Source organism: Peromyscus californicus, unplaced genomic scaffold (genome assembly GCF_007827085.1).
Source record: "Peromyscus californicus insignis strain IS unplaced genomic scaffold, ASM782708v3 Scaffold_3__1_contigs__length_106647218, whole genome shotgun sequence".
Classification (NCBI taxonomy): Eukaryota; Metazoa; Chordata; class Mammalia; order Rodentia; family Cricetidae; genus Peromyscus; species Peromyscus californicus.
In genome coordinates, this window is record NW_026294551.1 from 42,293,590 (window position 1) to 42,312,908 (window position 19,319).

The 19,319-nt window shown below is 54.1% G+C and overlaps 2 protein-coding genes and 1 long non-coding RNA gene across 3 annotated transcripts in view; 1 reads left to right on the forward strand and 2 right to left on the reverse strand.

Moving 5' to 3' along the window:
• Myo1d (myosin ID) overlaps nt 1-14,005 on the forward strand; it is a 313,484-nt gene extending 299,479 nt beyond the window's left edge. The window contains exon 22 of the mRNA XM_052759911.1: nt 11,807-14,005. Within this exon, the coding sequence (XP_052615871.1) occupies nt 11,807-11,963 (157 nt within the window). The 3' untranslated portion in view covers nt 11,964-14,005. The remainder of the gene's footprint in view (nt 1-11,806) is intronic.
• On the reverse strand, nt 2,664-11,798 carry LOC128123472 (uncharacterized). Its single transcript, XR_008222672.1, has 2 exons — nt 10,192-11,798; nt 2,664-6,111 (listed from the first exon to the last, which is right to left on the reverse strand). It is a non-coding gene; the product is annotated as an uncharacterized LOC128123472 (long non-coding RNA).
• A 953-nt stretch (nt 14,006-14,958) lies between the features above and the next one.
• Cdk5r1 (cyclin dependent kinase 5 regulatory subunit 1) lies at nt 14,959-19,113 on the reverse strand. The gene is made up of 2 exons (XM_052759913.1): nt 19,012-19,113; nt 14,959-18,801 (listed from the first exon to the last, which is right to left on the reverse strand). The coding sequence occupies exon 2, from the start codon at nt 18,652-18,654 to the stop codon at nt 17,731-17,733; it is 924 nt and encodes a 307-aa protein (XP_052615873.1). The 5' UTR covers nt 18,655-18,801; nt 19,012-19,113; the 3' UTR covers nt 14,959-17,730.
• Between the last annotated feature and the right edge of the window lie 206 nt (nt 19,114-19,319).

Sequence of the window (19,319 nt, forward strand, 5' to 3'; positions counted from 1 at the left end):
CGTCCAACCACAGCCACAGATGGAAGTGCTTTTTCCTGTGACTCACCAGGGCCGAGAGCTGGCGAATTCCATGCTGCAGAGGCCACGCTCTCCACAAGGCTAAGAGAGCACTTAAGTGCAGATGAACAGAATGGAGGTTGAAAGTGTCTCTGGAGAGGCAGATACTCTGGACATGCCATTTCCCAGCTTTGAGAAGCTGACATAAGCTTCTGCTTCCTCCTCTATGATGGGAAGGTAATGGCAGTCCCCACGACAGTTTTGGAAGGATTAAATGAGATGACGCATGTCCAGTGCCTAATGCAGCACCTACTGCAGGATAAATCCTTAATAAATGGATTTTTATTTAATAAATGGATGATTTCCAACCCCGCCCCATCCCAAGACCCCTAACAGTTAGCCCGAGGCGTGCTGCCAAGCACCAGTAGCCAGCAGGCAGCCTAGTGATCACTGGAAATACAGCCCCTGGTGGCATACACTAAGAAATGTGCAGAGAGTGAGGGTCCACTCATCTCCATCAACCCTCAGGATGGAAGAGCAGCATGTTCATGGAGGTCGTGTTCCGAACTCCACCAGTCCTGCTGTATAAAGTGACAGTGGCGGGCATCTGTGAGACCCTTACTCACCCCTGTTACTGGGGGAAATCTACCCACTCACATATTCTCCATCCTCTCAAATGTTGTATCTCCCTTAGAATCTCCTTAGAAACGAGGCATTTCCTGGGCATTAAGGTTTGCAGGGCAGGTAGATACACTGTATAGGAGGACCCTCTAAGTCTCAAAAGGCATCCTGTGATAGTGAGTGTCCCTTGTGCCTCTTCACACCACATATAAACATTCCCTTGCACAGAGCAAGGTGCCAGAAGCACACATGTACCTCCCCTAGCCACCTCTGGGCCCACATCTGGATCTGATGGCTCACCCACCACCATCCGCCCGCTCAACAACCCCACTTGAAAGTTGCATAGGTGTTGGGCATATCTTCTGGGTAGTGTCTCATAGTTCAATTAACTCCAACTGCTTGCTTCCTTCCTTCCTTCCTTTCTCTTTTGTTTTTTGTTGTTGTTGTTGATTTTTATTTTGTTTTTGTTTATGTTTTTGTTTTTAAGGCAAGGTTTCTCTGTGTAACAGCCCTGGCTGTCCTAGAACTCACTTTGTAAACAGACTGGCCTCGAACTCACAGGGATCCGCCTGTCTCTGCCTCCCGAGTGCTGGGATTAAAGGCGTGTGCCACCACCACCTGACAATCCAACTGCTTTCTTAATCTTTTCATTGTAAAAAAAAAAATCATCCACCGACACTGGTGTGCTCCTAACCTGTGTCAGACCCTATCACAGGCATTCTTGATAGGACATGGGCAGTACTCAGTGCCCACTGCTCAGGAGCACAGACAATGATGATATTCTGAGATAAAGACTCCAGCCTGTGTAACTAGGTTTGAGTCCTACCTCTGCTCTGTGACTCCAGGCAGGTTCTAAATCTCCTTGGGCCTTGTCTCGGAAAACGGAACCTGCCTCCTGTCGTGAGACTGTCAAGAAATGATGTTTATAACACTCCTGTATTCTCTGCTGCCCTTAGTCTGATGGGCTGGCTGACAAACAGAAGCGTGTTCTCACAGCTCCCTCCATGTCCAGCTCAGAGCACACAGTTAGGGTCCGGTGAGGGCTGCCTCCTCGTGTCCTGACATGAAGGGAGGCAGAGAGCAAGCTGTGTCTCTCAGATCAAGAGCCCACTTTTGGCTGGGGGTGCAGCCTAGTGGTAGAACAAGCCTTATCTCTAAACACATGTTTAGGGTCAAGACGTTGGTGTTAATTTGGTACAACCCATGACAACATTACTTTGATTTTACTGCATTTTTAAATGGTTGACTTCATTTATTATGTGTGTGAGTGTTTTGCCTGTATTGTATGCACTTGTCTGGTGCCTACAGAGGTCAGATCGGAAGAAAGCACTGGATCCCCTGGATCTGGTTTTACAGATGGTTATGAGCCATCCTATGGGTGTTGGGAACCACACCTGGGTCTTAAGAAGGACAGCCAGTGCTCTTACCCATTGAGCCATCTCTGCAGTCCAATCATTGTGATTTATATACGTCTTTTTTTTTTTTCTCTGAGACAGGGTTTCTCTGTAGCTTTGGAGCCTGTCCTGGAACTAGCTCTATAGACCAGGCTGGCCTTGAACTCACAGAGATCTGACTGTCTCTGCCTCCTGAGTGCTGAGATTAAAGGCATGTGCCACCACCACCCAGCTGTAATTTATATATCTCTTTAAGTAGCTTAGAGTTAAATATTTTAGGTCAACCTGAGAAATATCTTTAAACAGTTTATCTATTTAAACAGTTTATCCATTTTGTACAGTTTATTACATTTGTATATTCAAGATTATGCATATTCTATATGGTTGTGCATTCTTTTTTTAAAGTTTCCATTTATTTGTATGTTTACACATGCATGAGCATGTTAAAGAGGTCAGTTCTCTCCTTCCACCATGTAGATTCTGGGAACTGAACTCAGGTTGTCAAGCTTGGCAGCAACCACCTTGTTGGCCCAGTTTTAAACATATATATATGTTTAAATACATATAATTATTACTTAAATTAATATACATATTATACATGTGTGTCTTAGGGTTTCTATTGCTGTGAAGAGATACCATGACCATGACAACTCTTATAAAGGAAAGCATTTAATTGGGGCTGGCTTACAGCTTCAGAGGTTTAGTCCATTATTATCATGGCGAGAAGCATGGCAGCATGCAGGCAGACATGGTGCTGGAACTGAGAGTGCTTACATCTTGATCCAAAGGCAACAGGAAGTGAACTGTGACACTGAGTGTGGCTTGAACATGAGACCTACCTCCCCAGTGACAAACTTCCTCCAACAAGGCCACACCCACTCCCTTTGGGGACCATTTTCTTTCAAACCACCACAATGGTTTTTTGAGATTATAATTAGACCATTTCTTCCTTCCCTTTCCTCCCTCCAAACCTCTGGTATACCCCTCCATGTTCCTTCAAATTCAAGGCCTCTTTTTTCACTGTTGAGATATATATATAAAGCACACCTGTTGAGCCTGTATACTGCTATGTGTCCAGGGCTGACCATTAGGTACTGGACACACAGTTGCTGTGCTCTTCCCTGGAGGCCATCTTTCCCATGCCCAGCTTTCCTCAGCTGCCTCATAGGGTTGAGGCCTCATAGGCTTTCCCCATGCAGTTGACATGGTGCCATCCATGTTCTGCTCACGTTTGGGTGGTCCTGTTGGTGAGACTTTGTTCTTCTCATGTTTCTTAGGTTCTTTTGTTCCCTGCACCTTCCCCTGGGGAGGCCAGGTTTTCATCTTTCTCCTTCTTGGAGAGTTACCATTTCAGCCTCTGTCCATATTTCATTTGATCTTTTTCTCACCTGTGTTCCTGTGAAGAAAGCCCAGCGTCTACCCTCCTCCTCCCCATCACCCCAAATAAAAGGAGTTGGATGGAGTGTTCACTGGGACACCCCGCTGTCTGCCATGCTGCTGGCATCCAGGATTTTAGCTCCACGTTGTCTTGTTTCAGTGCTGGGGACCAAACCCAGAGCCTGTGGGTTCTACTTCCCAGTTCTCACACTGTCCTAAGTCACCAGTGAGGCACGTTCACTATAGTTCTGAGGAGAGCTGTATGGTCTGAGTTTTTCCGTCCCCAGCCCTGCTACCCTGGACCCTCTAGACCCTATCACTTGCTGGGTCCTCCGTGATCACACAGCAGCTGAGCCTGTGTGAGGAGACCATGCGTCCTCTGCAAGCAGCATTCTTGTCTTCTTGCCTCTGGTGGTCCACAGGGGGTTTACTCCTCAGAGACACAGAGGGCTGGAGCCCCGTCTCTTCCTGTCCCCTACCTGGTCTTCTCTCCACTCTGGAAGACAAGTCGCTTCTGTGTTCTTTGCACAGACTGGGCAGCCTATGGAGGGTTCCAGACACAGGCTGTGTTCCTTGCTTCTCATTTGTGGTACTGGCCATGACTCTGCTCCAGCCAGCCATTTGGGGGCCCCAGCCCAGCCTCCTCCCTTCCCCTGCCACCTCGAAGCTGTCTTTTTTTTTTTTTTTTTTTTTTCAGAGTTAGGCAAGTGCTCTACCGCTAAATCCCCAACCCCTGAACTGGCTTTTTATTCCTTTACCATCCACTGTGGCTCCCGGGCTCTCTGTAGATCCCTCCAACACTGAGATGCATGCAGCAGGAGCTGGGCTTTCCAGGCCTGTCCTTTACTGGGATGAGCACAGCAGAGCCCACACCCCAGGCCTGTGGCCCTGCTGGAGAGAGAGCTGGGAGGAGTGAGGGAATGGAGAGTGAATGGCATGACGGCAGGGAGGGGCAGGCCCCCTGGGTGCCTGTTCCAGACTGCTCACAGCACAGAGGATGTGTGGAATGTATGTGAAGCAAGCAGGGTTAGGGACAGAGAAGAGAGAAACCAGTTCGGCAACAAGGGTCACCAGAGGAGGCTGAGAAAGCGCAGTCTGGAGAACTGGCTCTGGTCTGCGTGGGGAGTAGAGGCAAAGAAAGCTGAGCTGGCAACTCCCTGCTGCTGGCCTCTGTGAGGAGGATGTCTAGGCTGGGCTCTTGACAGGCTTGACAAGGGATGAGGCCCACAGAGTGTGCTCAGTTTGCTTTCATGGGAAGACTCAGTTGCCTGTGGAGTGTTGAGGGGTCTCTCAGAAGTGGCTAAGAATGTGCTGGAACCTCATGCTTGAATGTGGACAATGATTAGGTCATTATCAGTCATTAGAACCACCTGGGTGGGTGTTCCCACTGTGTGGTAACATAAAGTCTAATGAACGTGCAGCAGTAACCGAGAATGAGAAAATAAAGCCAGGGAGACACCTGCAAGAGCCCTGTTTAACCTTGAGACTCGGCCCAGATGCCACCTCCTTGGGGAAATTCTCCTCAACCACCGTGACCAGGTGCCTCTTCTGTGTGGCCCGGGCCCCAGCACAGGATGTTAATTTAACATCTCTAGTCAGGTGCAGGAGTTGGCTCTCTAGGTCCATTGATGTGCACTCTCTGGACCAGTGATTCTCAACCTGTGGGCTGCAACCCCTTTGACAAGCCTCTGTCTCCCAGAATATTTACATTATGATTCCTAACAGTAGCAAAATGACAGTTATGAAGTAGCAATGAAAATCATTTTACGTTGGGGGTCACCACAGCATAAGGAACTGTATTAAAGGGCCAAAACTTTAGGAAGGTTGAGAATCACTGCTCTGGACAGTGCACAGCATACCCTGAATACTCAGTGAAGAGTCATGTAGACAGGGAAGAGATGGGACCTAGAAGCACCTAAGAAGAAGGAAGGACATGATGAGGCTGGGGTGGGTTCCCCTGCCTAGGTCTAGACACCAGAGCAGCTCAGGCTAGGGCAGAGGCAGACCCTGGGCATGGGTGCAACCCCAGTGTGCCCAGCTGTTTCATGACTGCTGTGTGGTTTTGCCTTGTCCCTTACAGCTGCACACAGAGAAGGACCCCAGAGACAGGAAGTGCAGCACCCCGTCTCCAGCCTCCACAGGAACCAGCCTCCTGGGCTCACTTTAGAAGCAGCTGTGGTGCAACCCTGACCAAAACAGAAGTAGTGTTTCCCCAGCAGGGTTTGGAAAGAGCTACCTGCTGAGGCTCCATCAGCAGGGAAACCTGCTTCCTGAAACAAAGCACACAGGAGAGAGCTACAGACATGCAGTCCTCAGTGTGAGCTAGAGTGGGTACTTAACGCCCTAGTGACATCCAGTGAGGCATGGCGCTGGGGTGAGGTGCACAGCATGTGAGAATTTTCATCTCTTTGGGACCATCTCTCTCTGGTCATGTCCTGTACAGCCCTAGCTTCATGGGGGCACTCCTGTCCCTCCCAAAGTCCAAGGACAGGCACCCTACCGGACTGCCTGCGATCTCCTGGGCCACTTTCTTGGGTTGGCTCCAGTCTGGCCAGGGGCCTGGACAAGGAGGGACATTCTTCTGGCTGATTCAGCTCCTGGACACACGTGGTTGTCCTCTTTGTGCAGGGCCTGTGGGTGCACAGCTAGCTCTGGGACCGTGTTGGCTTGTCACGCTGATCCATTCTTCCCCCAGCTGCTCTCCTGAGTCTAAGACAGGAGTCTAAGTGAAAAAGGAAAGAAAGTCACTTGATCGGGGCCATTTGCCTGCAGTGATGGCTGAGAACAGATGACATGACATCAAAGTCCCCAAATACCACAGTTTGCTGAGGCACTAAATCCTGTAACAGAAGCTGGGGTGGAAAGGCCCCTCCCCCACAGCCAGCCTCCCTCAGCAGCTGTCATTTGGCTTGGCACACCATCAGAGGGAGATACCCTGTCTTCCTGTCCATTCTCTGTTCAAATGAGGAAAGAACTCTGATTCTGTAAAGCCCCCGGTGTGTGCGGGGCTCAGGCCAGAGCCACGGCACTGCTCCCGTGGGCAGCACGCTCTCCTGCACGCCGGCTCCAGGGCTCCACGAAGCCTCTTGCTGCTTTGGTTATTTTGAGACAGTCTCACTCTGTAAGCCAAACTAGCTCAAACTTACAACAGTCCTCCTGCCTCGGCCTCCTGAATGCTGTGATTAAAGGTGTGCGCCACCGTGGTCAGTCTTCCTGTACTTCAGCCATCTGGTTGAACTTAATAAGAACTTCCTCTAAAGCCAGGCAGTGGTGGCGCACGCCTTTAATCCCAGCACTCAGGTGACAGAGGCAGATGGATCTCTGTGAGTTCAAGGCCAGCCTGGGCTATAAGAGTGAGTTCCAGGACAGCCAGGGCTACACAGAGAAACCCTGTAAATTAATTAATTAATTAATTAATTAATTATTACCTTAAAACCACCTTTTCTCCTTTCTGGCCTCTAAACCCTGTTGTAGAAAAGCTCCCACATTGAACAGCATATCTACTGTGGACACCGTGTTTTACAGCCTTTACCTCTGTCCACTTATAGAATACTTCTCCTACCCCAAAAGGAAACCTCCTAAGCAGCCCCGCCACCCCTGCCCTCCCTGATGCCCCTTGCAATAGCTAAGCTGCCCTGTCTCTGTTGATGTGTCTAGCGGGGTATTTCCTATAATGGGGTCTTCCAGTGTGTGGCCTGTTGTCGCTGGCTTCTCTCAAAGTTCACTACTGTATTGATACTTTACTCCTTTTATTGCTGAATAATATCCCACTGAACAATGATGTCCTAGTGAATGGCTATACCACACTTCGTTTCTGCGGTGATAATTGATGCAAAGGTGTTGTCTGAACACCCATTCTCGTTTCTCTTTGGCACATACCTGGGAGGGAACTGCTAGCCCATGTGATGGTTGTTTGGTACACTGAGGCACTGTGAGGCTGGAGCCGGACTTTGCTTTGCACATACACTGTGTGGGTGGCAGCGGAACCCCCCAGGGCTGTTTCTCTCTGCCCCATCCTTCTGTTATGACCTCAACTCCCTCCTCTTCCAAACTCTACAGCGGCCTCACAAAGACGGCTGGGCACCAGGTCATTCAGGGCCATGCCAAGGAAAAGAGCAGGAGCCTGGGGACATCCCGTTTATCACAGTGACTACACCGAGTACTTCTTTTCTGAGGAGCTGCCTGTCTCTTGGGACTCTCCCATTCCACAGGCCATCTGGCCATCTTGCGTGTGGAATGAGGTTCTTGAGTGGGTGTTTGGGGCCTAGGAGGACCATGACCAGTTGAGCACACTGCCCCCTCCCCGCACCCCACTGTGAGGCTGGAGTAACTATGAACAAAGTGTGGGGGTGGGCTGTCTGCAGTGCACTGAGGCCCAGAACCAATGACCTGGCTAGAATTGTCCATCAGTAAAGGAGCCCTCCTGGGCCTCCAGGCACAGTGTTCCAGCCCCTCTGAGACCCCTCCCCCTCAGGCACCTGTATTCCAAACATGGAGAGTCAAGCCATGCATATGGCAGAAGGGCCCCCACACCTGTCAGGTTGAAACACAAGCTGAGAATGCACAGGATATACAGCGCCAGGCAGGGGCTGTTGAAAACAGAAGCAGCCTGTGGTTTCTGAGCTACATGAACATGTGCAGAGAGCATAAGCCAAGCCTTAACAGTGGCCCTCCCGACCCAGCTCCCCTGGAGGTCCTCAGCACTTGAGGGAAGGGGCGCAGCTCCCAAAGACGGAGCTCACACTTTCTAAATGGCCTCTGTGCATTGGTCCCCAGCCTGCAGCAGCCTCCCAGGGCCCAGGAAAAGACCCTGTCTCTAAACATACACTAATTTTCCGTATTCCTAGGGCTCAGCACCTTGAGGTAAACACTGGGTAAAAGCTGGAGAGCAGATGGTGGGATGATGGTGATGATGGTGATGATGATGGTGGTGGTGATGATGGTGATGATGATGATGATGATGGTGATGATGGTGGTGGTGATGATGATGATGATGATGATGATGATGATGATGAAATAACTCTTCACCTGTCCCCAGCACAGCATGGGTGAAGAAGAGACTCTCACAGCACCTGATGGCTGTAAAGAGACTCACAGGGGCTCCGGCAAGCCCAAGAGCCCAGGCCTGTAGCCCCAGCCTCGTATTTAAAGATCCCAAATGGATCAAAAGCGATCTCATGGGCTCAGAACACACTACCCAGAAATCTAGGATGGAGGGTTGGGTACAGTGGCTCATGTCTGTAACCCCCGCATCAGGACGCTGAGGCAGGAGGATTGATTATGAGTTCAAGGCCAGCCTGACCTATGTATAGAGAGATTTCGTCTCAAAAGAAAAAAGGGGGGAAGAAGAGACGAGGGAGGGATGTGGAGGCATGGCGTGCGTTCTTTCCTGATACGTCCTAATTGATTCTCACTCCATGGAGGGTGGTGCTGGGAACTGGGAGTTCGATGTTTGACACAGGATCTGTGTGGTTGGGGGTAGGGGTGGCAATGAGGAAAAGCCTCTCACATCTGTACGTGGGCCCTTCTCTGACTACGTCCCATGTCACCAGAGGATCAGGACATGGCCACTCCAGCAAGCTCCCTGGGGCAGGCTGGGGGTCAGCTCTGGCCGTGGAGGGAGAGAATGACCAGCCACTTTCCAGGGTCGGGGGAGAGCTCCTCCTTGGGAGGTAGGGAGCCACCCCAGGCTGGCACAGAGATGGTAGCATGCCAGAGAAAGGGGCCCAGAGCTGTTTGCATCATAATGCAGAAGAATCCAGTTCCCTGGCTCCTGCCTTCCTCCTCACAGACGACCTTCCTCCAGCAGCACCTGGAAGGGAGGGAGGCCACCTCAGTGGCCCATGCTTGGGCCTCCCAGGCATGGTTCTGCTCAGCTCTCTGCTGGGAAGTCCCTGAGAAAGAGGACGGTCCCCCTCCTCCCCTCTGTCTGTGTCCTGTCTCAGCCAGTTTTACTCTCCACTGCCTGTGGACTGACTGGTTGACTGGGACAAAAAATGGGGAAGGGAGGAAGGGAGGGGAGTCTGTGGCCTCTTAACCTCTGCTCTCAAGATGCGTCCTAACGCTCCTGGAATGCTCTCCCCACCTCTCGATGTCCCCACCAAAACTAGAGCCGTCCCCAAACACCCAAAAGAAGAGGAAGGAGGGAGACCGTGGCCACCCTGCTGATGACACCCTGGCCAAGGGACCAGGCTGAGGAAAGGTCATATCAGGAGGGCCACTGCAGCAGCAGGAGCATGGCCAACATGCTGGGGACTCTCCGCATGTGAGTTTCTCAAGCTGACACAGAATATGACCCCTCTAGAGCCCATTCCCAGAGAATCTGAGAGAACCCAGTGTGCACACTGCTTTACTAGCCCCACCAGGAAGAGGAGGGCAGGATGGTGGCCCCCAAAGGACTTAGTAGAGCAGGACCCAAAAGCCCTGGGTTGACAGGAGAAGTGGGGTGGCTGACAGAGCTCGGGAGCCATCTTGTTCAGAGGCACCCTCAGAGCTGGCACTTTGCCTGCTGTGGGCCAGTGTGAGGCCGCAGGGGACCCCCACACACCTGGGGCAGCCAAGAGCCACATAGCTAACCTGCAGAGGCCCTGACTCCCCAGGGAATGGAAAAGAACCTGAGTCTCTGCCTCTGACGGGATCCGCTATTTTTATGTCCAACTCTGGTTAAAAATATCTGTCTAAGCTCAGGTTCTAGCTGTGGCTGACAAGATATTAAGTATTTGGTACTTAATGCCCATATGTCTCTCCTGGTCCCATTTACTGCCTCCACATCGTGACTAATGAGGCAGGCAGGAAACAGTACCTTAGCTTCTCCAACTCTGGGGCCTTCTGTAGGAGGTGCCACCAAGTGTCCCTGGACACGCTGCCCTGGGGTCAGTGCTGCAGGAAGCACCTATGCCTAGCACATTGATCCCTTGGAGCAGTCGCATGTCATGCAGCCTGATGAGCATCTGAGCAACTGGGTCTTCTGGGCCATCCAGTGGGCCTGGCAAGTACAGGGAAAGCTTGTGCAGGCCGGTCTCAGCCCAGGCTTCCTGCTGCAAGGTGGACATGGCCACTCGGTATTCGTCATTCAGTGCTGGGAGGACCTTAACCGGAGGACCAGCTGTGTTCAGACGATCCAGCCTGTTCACCAGCCTCCTCAGCAACAGCGACGGAATCCCTAGGGAGGCAGAGAAACCAAGTGTGGCTGTCCATCCTAACTGGGAGCTCCTAAGGCAGCAAGCCTTCCTCTCTCCCCTCCCCACTGAAAGAAAAGTGATGCAGCACAAGCCGAGGTGCAGTGTGGGATTGCTGGCATGTGTGTACACCCGCCGGATGCCAGCCTACTCACAAGTTTCCCAGCTTTTAAAATAAGCGGCAGCTCAAGTACATTCAGCACAGTATGCGTTTGCTGGAGGCGAGGGCTTCCACTTCCACAGCGTGGAGAGCACAGCAGGTCACCCCCAAAGGGGCCTCCACTCAGTGAGGAAGCCCTGGCTGTGGCTCCCAGGCTGACCCTGCTCAGGCCTCCTGGTGGATAGGAAGTAAGATACCATGCACCTGCCTGTTCTGAAGCAGCTGGGCAGTGGGGACCGTCTGCAGGGCTCTCTGGGCTCTGTGGCAAAGCCTGGTTCCCCCAGCTCCAAAGTGGGAACAGCCTTCACGGGTAGAGTCAACTCAGCCCTGCTTTGATTTGGTTGGCTGGGGTAGCGCCGGAGATTAAACCCAGATCCTCACACATGCTAGGCAGATGCTCTGCCACCGATCTAGCTCTATCTCCAGGACTATTTCCAAGGTCTTATTTCGACACCGGGTGTCAGAAAGTTGCCCAGGCTAGCTGTAAATTCACTCTGTAGCCCAGGTTGGCCTTGAACTTACTGTATTCCTGACTCAACCATCCAAGTAACTGGGATCACAGATCTACTGTACCCCAGGGCTCAGCCTCAGACCCGCTTTTGACAGCCAGACTCCATGACAAGTCGCCAGCTGGATTCAAGGCAGACAGTCCTTGAAGGGCTAGGGGGGAGTCCCAGTCTCCCTGTTGGCAAACAGAGATAACCGTCCTGAGTCAGAGCCCTGACACCCTTTTCCTGCAACACCTAAAGCCCAGGTGACGCAGCCCAGGCCTGGTAGCGATGGCACAGTCACATCCGCCGCCTCCCTGGTCCAGTAGCACACAGGGTTCCCTGGATGAGCAGTCCTGCCTGGCCAGCACCTGCCGGCCGTAACACACACCTCGGTGCCACTATCTCCCCCCACCTCCTCTGGGCCCCCTCCAAGCCTCTGTGGGCACCTGGGAAGAAAGCAGGTTGAACCCTGAAACTGCCACCCCACAGGAGCCTGGAAAATGGCAGGGCCCTGGGAGTTGCCAAGGAAACCACACGATTCTGTGTCTGCCCACTCACTGACTGCCTGGCCTATCTTTTCCCTTGCAGTGAGAAGCGCCACCTTCAAGTGAACGTCACCAACCCGGTGCAGTGCAGCCTGCATGGGAAGAAATGCACCGTCTCTGTGGAGACACGGCTTAATCAGCCACAGCCTGACTTCACCAAGAACCGCTCGGGCTTCATCCTCAGTGTCCCGGGGAACTGACTGCTGCACACCGGAGGCCTGGCACCAGGCCTGGCATCAGGCCGGCCAGGCCCTTAGCCTCTCCATCTCACACACGTTCCCCTTGCTCAGCATCCCAGGAGCCCAGCTCATTGCTGTATGCCCTCTACTACCACTAGAAATCAGCTTGCAAGGGCCTCCACTGGGCAGGGCTCCTCTGCCTTCCCTGAAGCCCTGCCCATGAGGTGTCCTGCCTGGCTCTCTGCCCCTGCCTCTGTTCTCGCAAATTTCCATAGTCCCTGCTCGGAAACCAAAGTCCCTCTGCAGCCTCCTGGGCTGACAGCTAGACCACTTCTCACCTCACAGGCAACCGGATAGTACCTGTAGCTGGCAAAGGGCCAGTGGCCACTGCTGACCCAGCAGAGGGATGGGTGGCCCAGAGCACAGAACAGTTTCTCCAGCCAAACACACGTTCTCCTAGAGCTTTGGATCCAGTGTCCGTGAGCAGAGGACTAGCCCTGCTCTGTGACCTCCACCTCATGCCTTCCTTCCCCCACATGATCGCAGCCCTTGGGACCTAGCTCAGAGCCCCTGGGCACAAGCCGTACCCCTAGCAGCCAGCAGCCAAAGGCAGCAGGTGAACAGGTTTGCCTGTGAAGCCCATCCTTCAGCCATGTTCAGCCAGGGGTCTCTCCTTTCAGAGCTGCCCCTGGGAGAACTTTTGCCACCAAGGTTCCAGGTCTAGACTTTCTGACCACTTCTCCCATAGAGACACCTGCTGCTACTCAAGGACCAGTTATCTTAACCTTCTTTTTGCAGATCGCCAGGCTGCTAATCAGATGTCCCCTCTGCTACAACCGCACTGTCGGGACCTAGCAAGGAGGTTCAAAGAGAGGGCAGGGCTCAGCTCGGCCCTTCCCTAACCCTCTAGCTGTGCCTCCTCCTCACCGGGACTCGTGGGGAGCCAGAGCACACGGGACCCAGCCTCCCACAGCTGTGGGAGGCGGAAGACAGCGGCAGCAAAGAGCGTGGAGTCCTGGCGCTGCGGGCCAGGCCAGGGTGCCCACCTATGCCACATACCTGCCTGCTGGAGCCTGGCCCCTGGGCCCCACTGGAAATCAGGGCTGTCAGTTTGCCAGTGTCTGCCCAGCAAAGAGCATGCCTGTTGCAGAGGCCTTCCTGAGAGCCCTGCTCCCTGCCTCGGCTGCCGAGGATGAGGAGGCTGTGGGCAATGCAGGCTTGCTAGGAGAGCGTAACCTGAAGGCTGGGGGCAGACAGCCAGCAGGAGTGGCAGCTTACAGAGCCAGGCCCACATTTTCTTCACTTTCCGCCAGACTCTGCCCGCGAATCCTCACCTTGCCACCCTAACCCACCAAGTGCCTGTGTGCCACCTCCTGTGCCTTGCCCAGGGCCCGAGGGAGTCACCTGGCCGACCAAGGTGGTTCCAGCCACCCGGTCTCCTAACCCCTTTTGCTGAGCTGTGGGCCTTTCACACTGCGGGCAGTTGGCAACGGATTCCCGGAGCCGTCCTCGGGAACCTTCTCGTCCTCCCAGCGTGGTCAGCTGCCTGTGCAGCGCGGGGGTGCCGCCAGCCAGGCTGCCAATTGCCGACCGACGCCGACAGAACCATCCGGCTGGAACGTCACCTCTCCTTCCCACTTGCTGCCCCTGCGCGTTGCTTTACACTAGATATGCTCGCGTGTGTTCATGCACACCAAAGCAGGTCATGCCAAAAGAGTTGCGGTCGGAGGCTGCGGGTGGGGGCTGCGGGTGGGGGCTCCCCTCTCGCCTTCTGATGCAGCCTGGGACCCCCTGACCCAGGCCAGACCCTTCCACTGAGGAACTGCCCTGTCCACAAGCACTTTCCTAGGACTTAAAGTCAGTGTGTGGCCACTGAAGGGCCTGGAACTTGGGGTGTGAATGAGCATGGTTCCGGAAAGGGACAGGATACAGTGATTGTATGCATTGGAGTGGGGGCTCTCGATTCTATGGTTGGTGCATATATTCCTATTTTCCATTAAATTAACTTTATTTCTAAAGCATATTTTGATTTACCATCAAGAGCAATAAAGCATTAAATCTTATTTTTAAAGGCATTCTGTTTATCATTGAAAAACGGCAAAAATTTAGCTTAGTCAACTGCCATCTCAGAAAGTAGAATTAAGCACAGATTATGTAAAATGGGGATAGTTTGCCTGAGGCTTTTGAACAGCAAAGTTAGGGAGTGAGAAACACGCTGTGTGAGAGAGGAGGCAGGAGGCAGCCTTGGAGTTCAGTCCGGGCACACTCTCCCGCCATTCTGAAGCTGCATTTTAGAATCCTAAGGGAACATGTTTCTGAAATAGATAAATGTCCACACAAAAGACGGTACGGATTCCCACAGCAGCTGTTGGGCAGCATGGCCTCTTCCAAGGCAGCTCCCAGGAGCAGGCCACAGGTCAGGTGGAGGCCCCGGGGCACCCGAGCACCCAAGAGCTCAGCACTGCAGGGCCTTGCAGTCACTGACCATAGGGGCTGCGGGCTCCCAGCCCCTGCTGCTCTCTTCCCGGCTGGACACAGAAGCTGAGGTAGCGGCATACCCGGGAGACCCAGGGCTAGATTCCTCAGGAGCTCAACTGTTGGATCGCCAGGACACCTGCCCACCCCTGCTGGCATCTGGGCAGTGGACACTGAGCAGGCAGGCCCAGGGAAGGGAAGAGCGGCAGCCTTGGTGCCAAGACTCAACATGCAGCCTAAGGCCAGATGCCCAAGTGGGACTGAGGTGGCTAACACTGACCATGCTATGCCTAAACCTGACTGGCCCTCTGGGGCTTGAGCTGCCTGTCCTGTGACCCCACAAAGGAAGCCCCTGAGGAGAACCTGCCCAGCCACTAAGCCAAAGCTGGCTCGCCCTGGTGCTGCTTTCTTAACCATGGAAGCCTGCCCCACCCTTTCCCTCACTGCCCCCCTCCACCTGTACAAACCTATACATACACAAATCATGCATTAAAGGCACCCCTAACATGCTCCCAAACGGCGGGTCACAAAGAGGTTGATGTAATGGATGGTCAGTGCATTTTATTGAATCAGCACAGTACAAAAATAAATAAAAATAAGGGAAGGGGAATTAAATTACAGCCAAACTGAGTTTCATGACTCTCGTCAGATTATAAACCACACATACTCACAAACACGCTACACATACATACATACGGAATGAGACAAATATAAATTAACAGTATCCACAGTTTGGTCAAAGAATAGCTACAGAAGAAATTTCACTAAAAAAAAAAACATACATCACATGTGTGTAATTAGCAGTATTCGATGTACAGCTATGGATAATTCTGGGGCAGGGGATGGCACGTTTTCTTTTCATTGCAAGTTTAACACTGCTGGAACAAAACTAAATGCTAACGACTGCATGGAAAGAATATACCGACCCTGCAGGGTTGTAAGGAAAAGAGAAAAACCCAGTCCTGAACTATGCTTCAGTGGCTTGTTCTCGGCACGGCGTGATCCCCACAGCCATCTGTTCTAAGGTTATTTTTCTTAAGACACAAAATGCTCCCGGTTTGCATGCACAGTACCACTGTAAAAGCAACGAAGAATAAAAGGGGTTTTTTGTAGATTTTTTTTTCACATTTTTCTTTTTTTTTTTCTTTTCTATTGTGTGTGTGCGTGTGTGTGTGTTTTAAAAGTGTCTTCATAGCAGCGTGTCAGATGGTTCATTGCTCGAACACTAAAGTCTATCGGTTGTTCCTTTACACAGTACTGACGGCCAGAGCAGGGAAGAGAACACACAGGCTTCACAATGGAACTAGGGAGTTCCTTCCTTAGCCACCGACCACTCCTGAAATATGCACCTCCTCAAACATTTAAAAAAAAAACAAAAACCAAACTTTTTTTTTAAGTACAAAGAGAAGGAAACAGTCGAGAGCTGGAATCCTGTGACTGCAGCTCCGTGAACAGCTCCAGGCCGGCTTCAGCAGCTGGGCAGGCTACAGACATGCACCCCTTCCTCCTCAGACTGGACGCGTGAAGCTCCTCTTCCACCACACCAGGGGCCAGCTGCCCCGGGGGCTCCCTGCACAGGTAGGTCACCGTGGCAGCGGAATCTGAAGACAGGCCGGCCAGAAAGGCTGCAGCTAGGCCTGTGCTCAGCAAGCCTTGCAGAGCTCCACAGCTCCTCGACAGACAGATCACGAGGGCCCAGGATCTGCTCTCTAGGAACCTGGCTGAGGGACCGAGAAGAGGCTCTCCAGTCCCGGTGGGTCAGGTCCTCTTCCCCTCCTCTGTGAGTACGTTGGCTGAAAGGCTCTGCTCCAGGCCTCTCCGATCGAGACCTCAGTTTCACAGCTTTCTCTTTATGTGATTTTTCAGTAGTGCTTGTGCAGAAGTTGGCAGCCACCTAGAACCTAATCCTATGTAAGATAACCTCTGCTTTCCCTAATGTAACCCCTAACCCCAGAGCTCCCTGGGGAACAGGACAGGAAGAGGAAATCCTCGGTAGCATCTTCACATTGCTCTTTGTTCCCCAAAGCTGGAGTGAGGGCCAGGCAGGAAGACTCACTCCCTTCTCTTGGACCGATTCCAAACCCCAAGCCACCAGTTTGGGAAAATTAGAAAGAAAAATCAGTAAAGTCCACAGAGTGCATTTTGCAGCCACCAGGGATAGGTGGGCACCACACCCAGCAGCTGCAAGTGTTCAGCTGGACAGTCACCAAGCTTCCAAAGCCATCAGGAGTCACACTCGAATCTTGCAATTGTCTCTAAGATGCAGCCGTCTTGCTAGGTTGCACAGGGCAAAGCTTCATCTCAGGGAGAAACCGAACTGCTCCGAAACAGCTTTAAACTAATGGGGCAGGGGTGGGAGACGCCATGACCACGACACCCCATCAACTGATCTCACCTTCCCCCGGCTCTGTAGGACAAATATGTTCACCAGCAAGAGGCCTTAGCACTTAAGTGGGCACCCACCTGCCCAGCATTGCTCGCGGGGACCTGCCACTGTCCTGGCTTTGCAGAGTGACAGAGCTGCGTGGTTCAAATGAAAAACTCACTCAGGAAAGGAGCTACCTCTAGCTTCTCCTCGCCCCCTTAGCTGGGACCCAAAATGAGAGAGGAATCTAATAACAAACCACCTCGTTAACCAACACTAACGTGGGAGCCGGGAGCATAGACAAAAGGGCAGGGCGGGGAAGCTCCATCCTGCCAGTAAGAAAAGCCCTTAGCCCAAAAGCCAAGCAGCAACACAGGGCCGGCAGGCCGGCCGGCCGGGCACCGTCAACAGTCATCCACAATCTTTGCACCAGACCCGTTTCCAGGCTCCTGCGCTGAGGCCCCAGGGCAGTGGACAGCTTGCCTCACTGAGAACCTCCTGGAGCCTGAGTCAGGACAGCTGGCTCCAGGAGCCTTTGGGAGAATGAAACAGTCGCCAGAAAAGAAGGGTCAGTTCCTCCTGGGCCACAGCCACCAGCCCCACTGCGGCTCCCATCACGGGACAGTGGGAAGCCTCATCTACTCTGAACCCAGCATGGGGACAGGTGACACAGGCAAGTCAGTCCCTCGAGCCCCCGAAAGTGAGTGGTCAGCAGCCTAAGTGGCTCTGAATGCATCTTCTGGGTTTGCACAAGGTTCATGAGTTCGAAAGTCCCCAGAGTTCTTGAAAGGGCCGAGGGAGAAAAAAAAAAAAAACCCAAGGAGAGAACATGGGAAGAGGCCCTTGGTGGCTTTGCTAGACACATACTGTACACAAATCTTGATTCGTTTCGTAATAAATTTTTTAAAACGAATGGAATCCTTGAGCCGGGATACCGGCGACAGGGGCTCACCGATCGAGCCCCAGGAGGAGTCGCTTCTTGTCCTCCTGGCCACTCTCATTCTTCAAGTCGGAGAACACCTGTGTGAAGTAGTGTGGGTCAGCATTGATCTGCAGCATCTTGGAGCTCATGAGGTTGATAACGGAGAGGCAGCGGTCCCAAAAGGCTTCCTTACAGCTCTCCACTAGGAAGGGCTTGAGCGGGTAGGAGATTTCATTGCCCATGTAGGAGTAGGAGAGGTACAGGCAGGTCAGCAGGACGGCCTGGAGCTCGTGGTCCGAGCCCACCTCCGAGGAGATAACATCCCTGCAGAGCATGTAGAGGAAGACCACGTTGGCCGGTGTGATGAAACCCTGGTCCTGCCAGCCCTGCAGAAGCAGCGAGCGGTCCACGCTGCGCAGCCAGAGCACGGGGTCCGTGGGGGACAAGTGCTTCAGGCGGTAGCACCGGCGGCAGAGAAACTCGCCCAGGCAGCGTAGCAGCTCACTCGTAGACGCCTGGACGATGACCCGTTTGGGTGTCCCTGCAGAGGTGATGGCAGGGTGCGGGGCCTTCTTGACGGAAGAGGAGACCCCAGTCTGGGAGCCGGAGAGCTGGCTGGCTGGGGGTGCGGGCGGCTGGGCCGGCGGGGGCTGGGCGAATGTGGACAGGTTGGCGCACGACAGCGACTTCTTCAGGTTCTCATTGTTGAGGTGCGCGATGTTGCTCTGGTAGCTGCTGTTGGGCTGCGCCTTCTTGGAGTTCTTCTTCTTGGCTGACACTGCCACGATCCTCTTCCAAGGCAGCACCGAGATGATGGAGTGCCGCTTCAGGTTCTTGTCCTTGGCGTTCTTGCTGTTCTGCACGGCCGTGTAGTGGCCCACCGTGGCCGCGCCATCCTCAAACAGCGTGGCCTTCCGATAGCTGGGGGACAGGGACAGCACTGTGCCCATGGTGCCACTGCGCGCCCGGCGGGGGCTGGCGCCCCTGCGCGCCCAGCCTGCCGGCCTGAGGGAAGGGACGGCTTACCGAGCCTGAAGCGGCCGCAGGGAGAAAGGAGGCGCTCCCGGGACGCGCGCGACGCGTGTAGCCCTGCGGATCTGCGTGGAAAACAAGATGGTTCTCAGCCCCGGGCGGGGCTCCGCGCCGCGCCCCTCCGCCCGCACCTCCGAGGCCCGAACCCCCGGGCCGCGCGGCCCCACCGAGCCCCAGCCCGCGCTTCCACTGCGGCACCGGCCGAGCGCCGCAGCGGCCGCCGCCGCAGGACCCGGACCCGGCCGCGCGCACGGCCCCGCTCCGCGCAGGCTTACCCGCAGGCAGGCTCCCGCCGCAGGCGCAGCGCTGCGTCCCAGGCCCTCCGCAATGCGCGCCGCGGCCCCGGGGCTCGGCGCGGCGGCGGCGGCGGCGGCGGCGGCTCGCAGCTTCTGTCCAAGGTTCTGCAGACGCCGCGGCCCCGCCCCCGCCCGGCCCCCGCCTGCGTCCCCGCCGCGCGCGCCCGCTGGCCCCGCCCCGCCCCGCCCCGGCGCGCGCCTCGCAGGCAGGTAGCCTCTCCCGGGTCGCGCGCGCCGCCCGCACGCACGCCCGCCCGCCCGCTCGGTCTCGCCGCCGCGACGCGGCC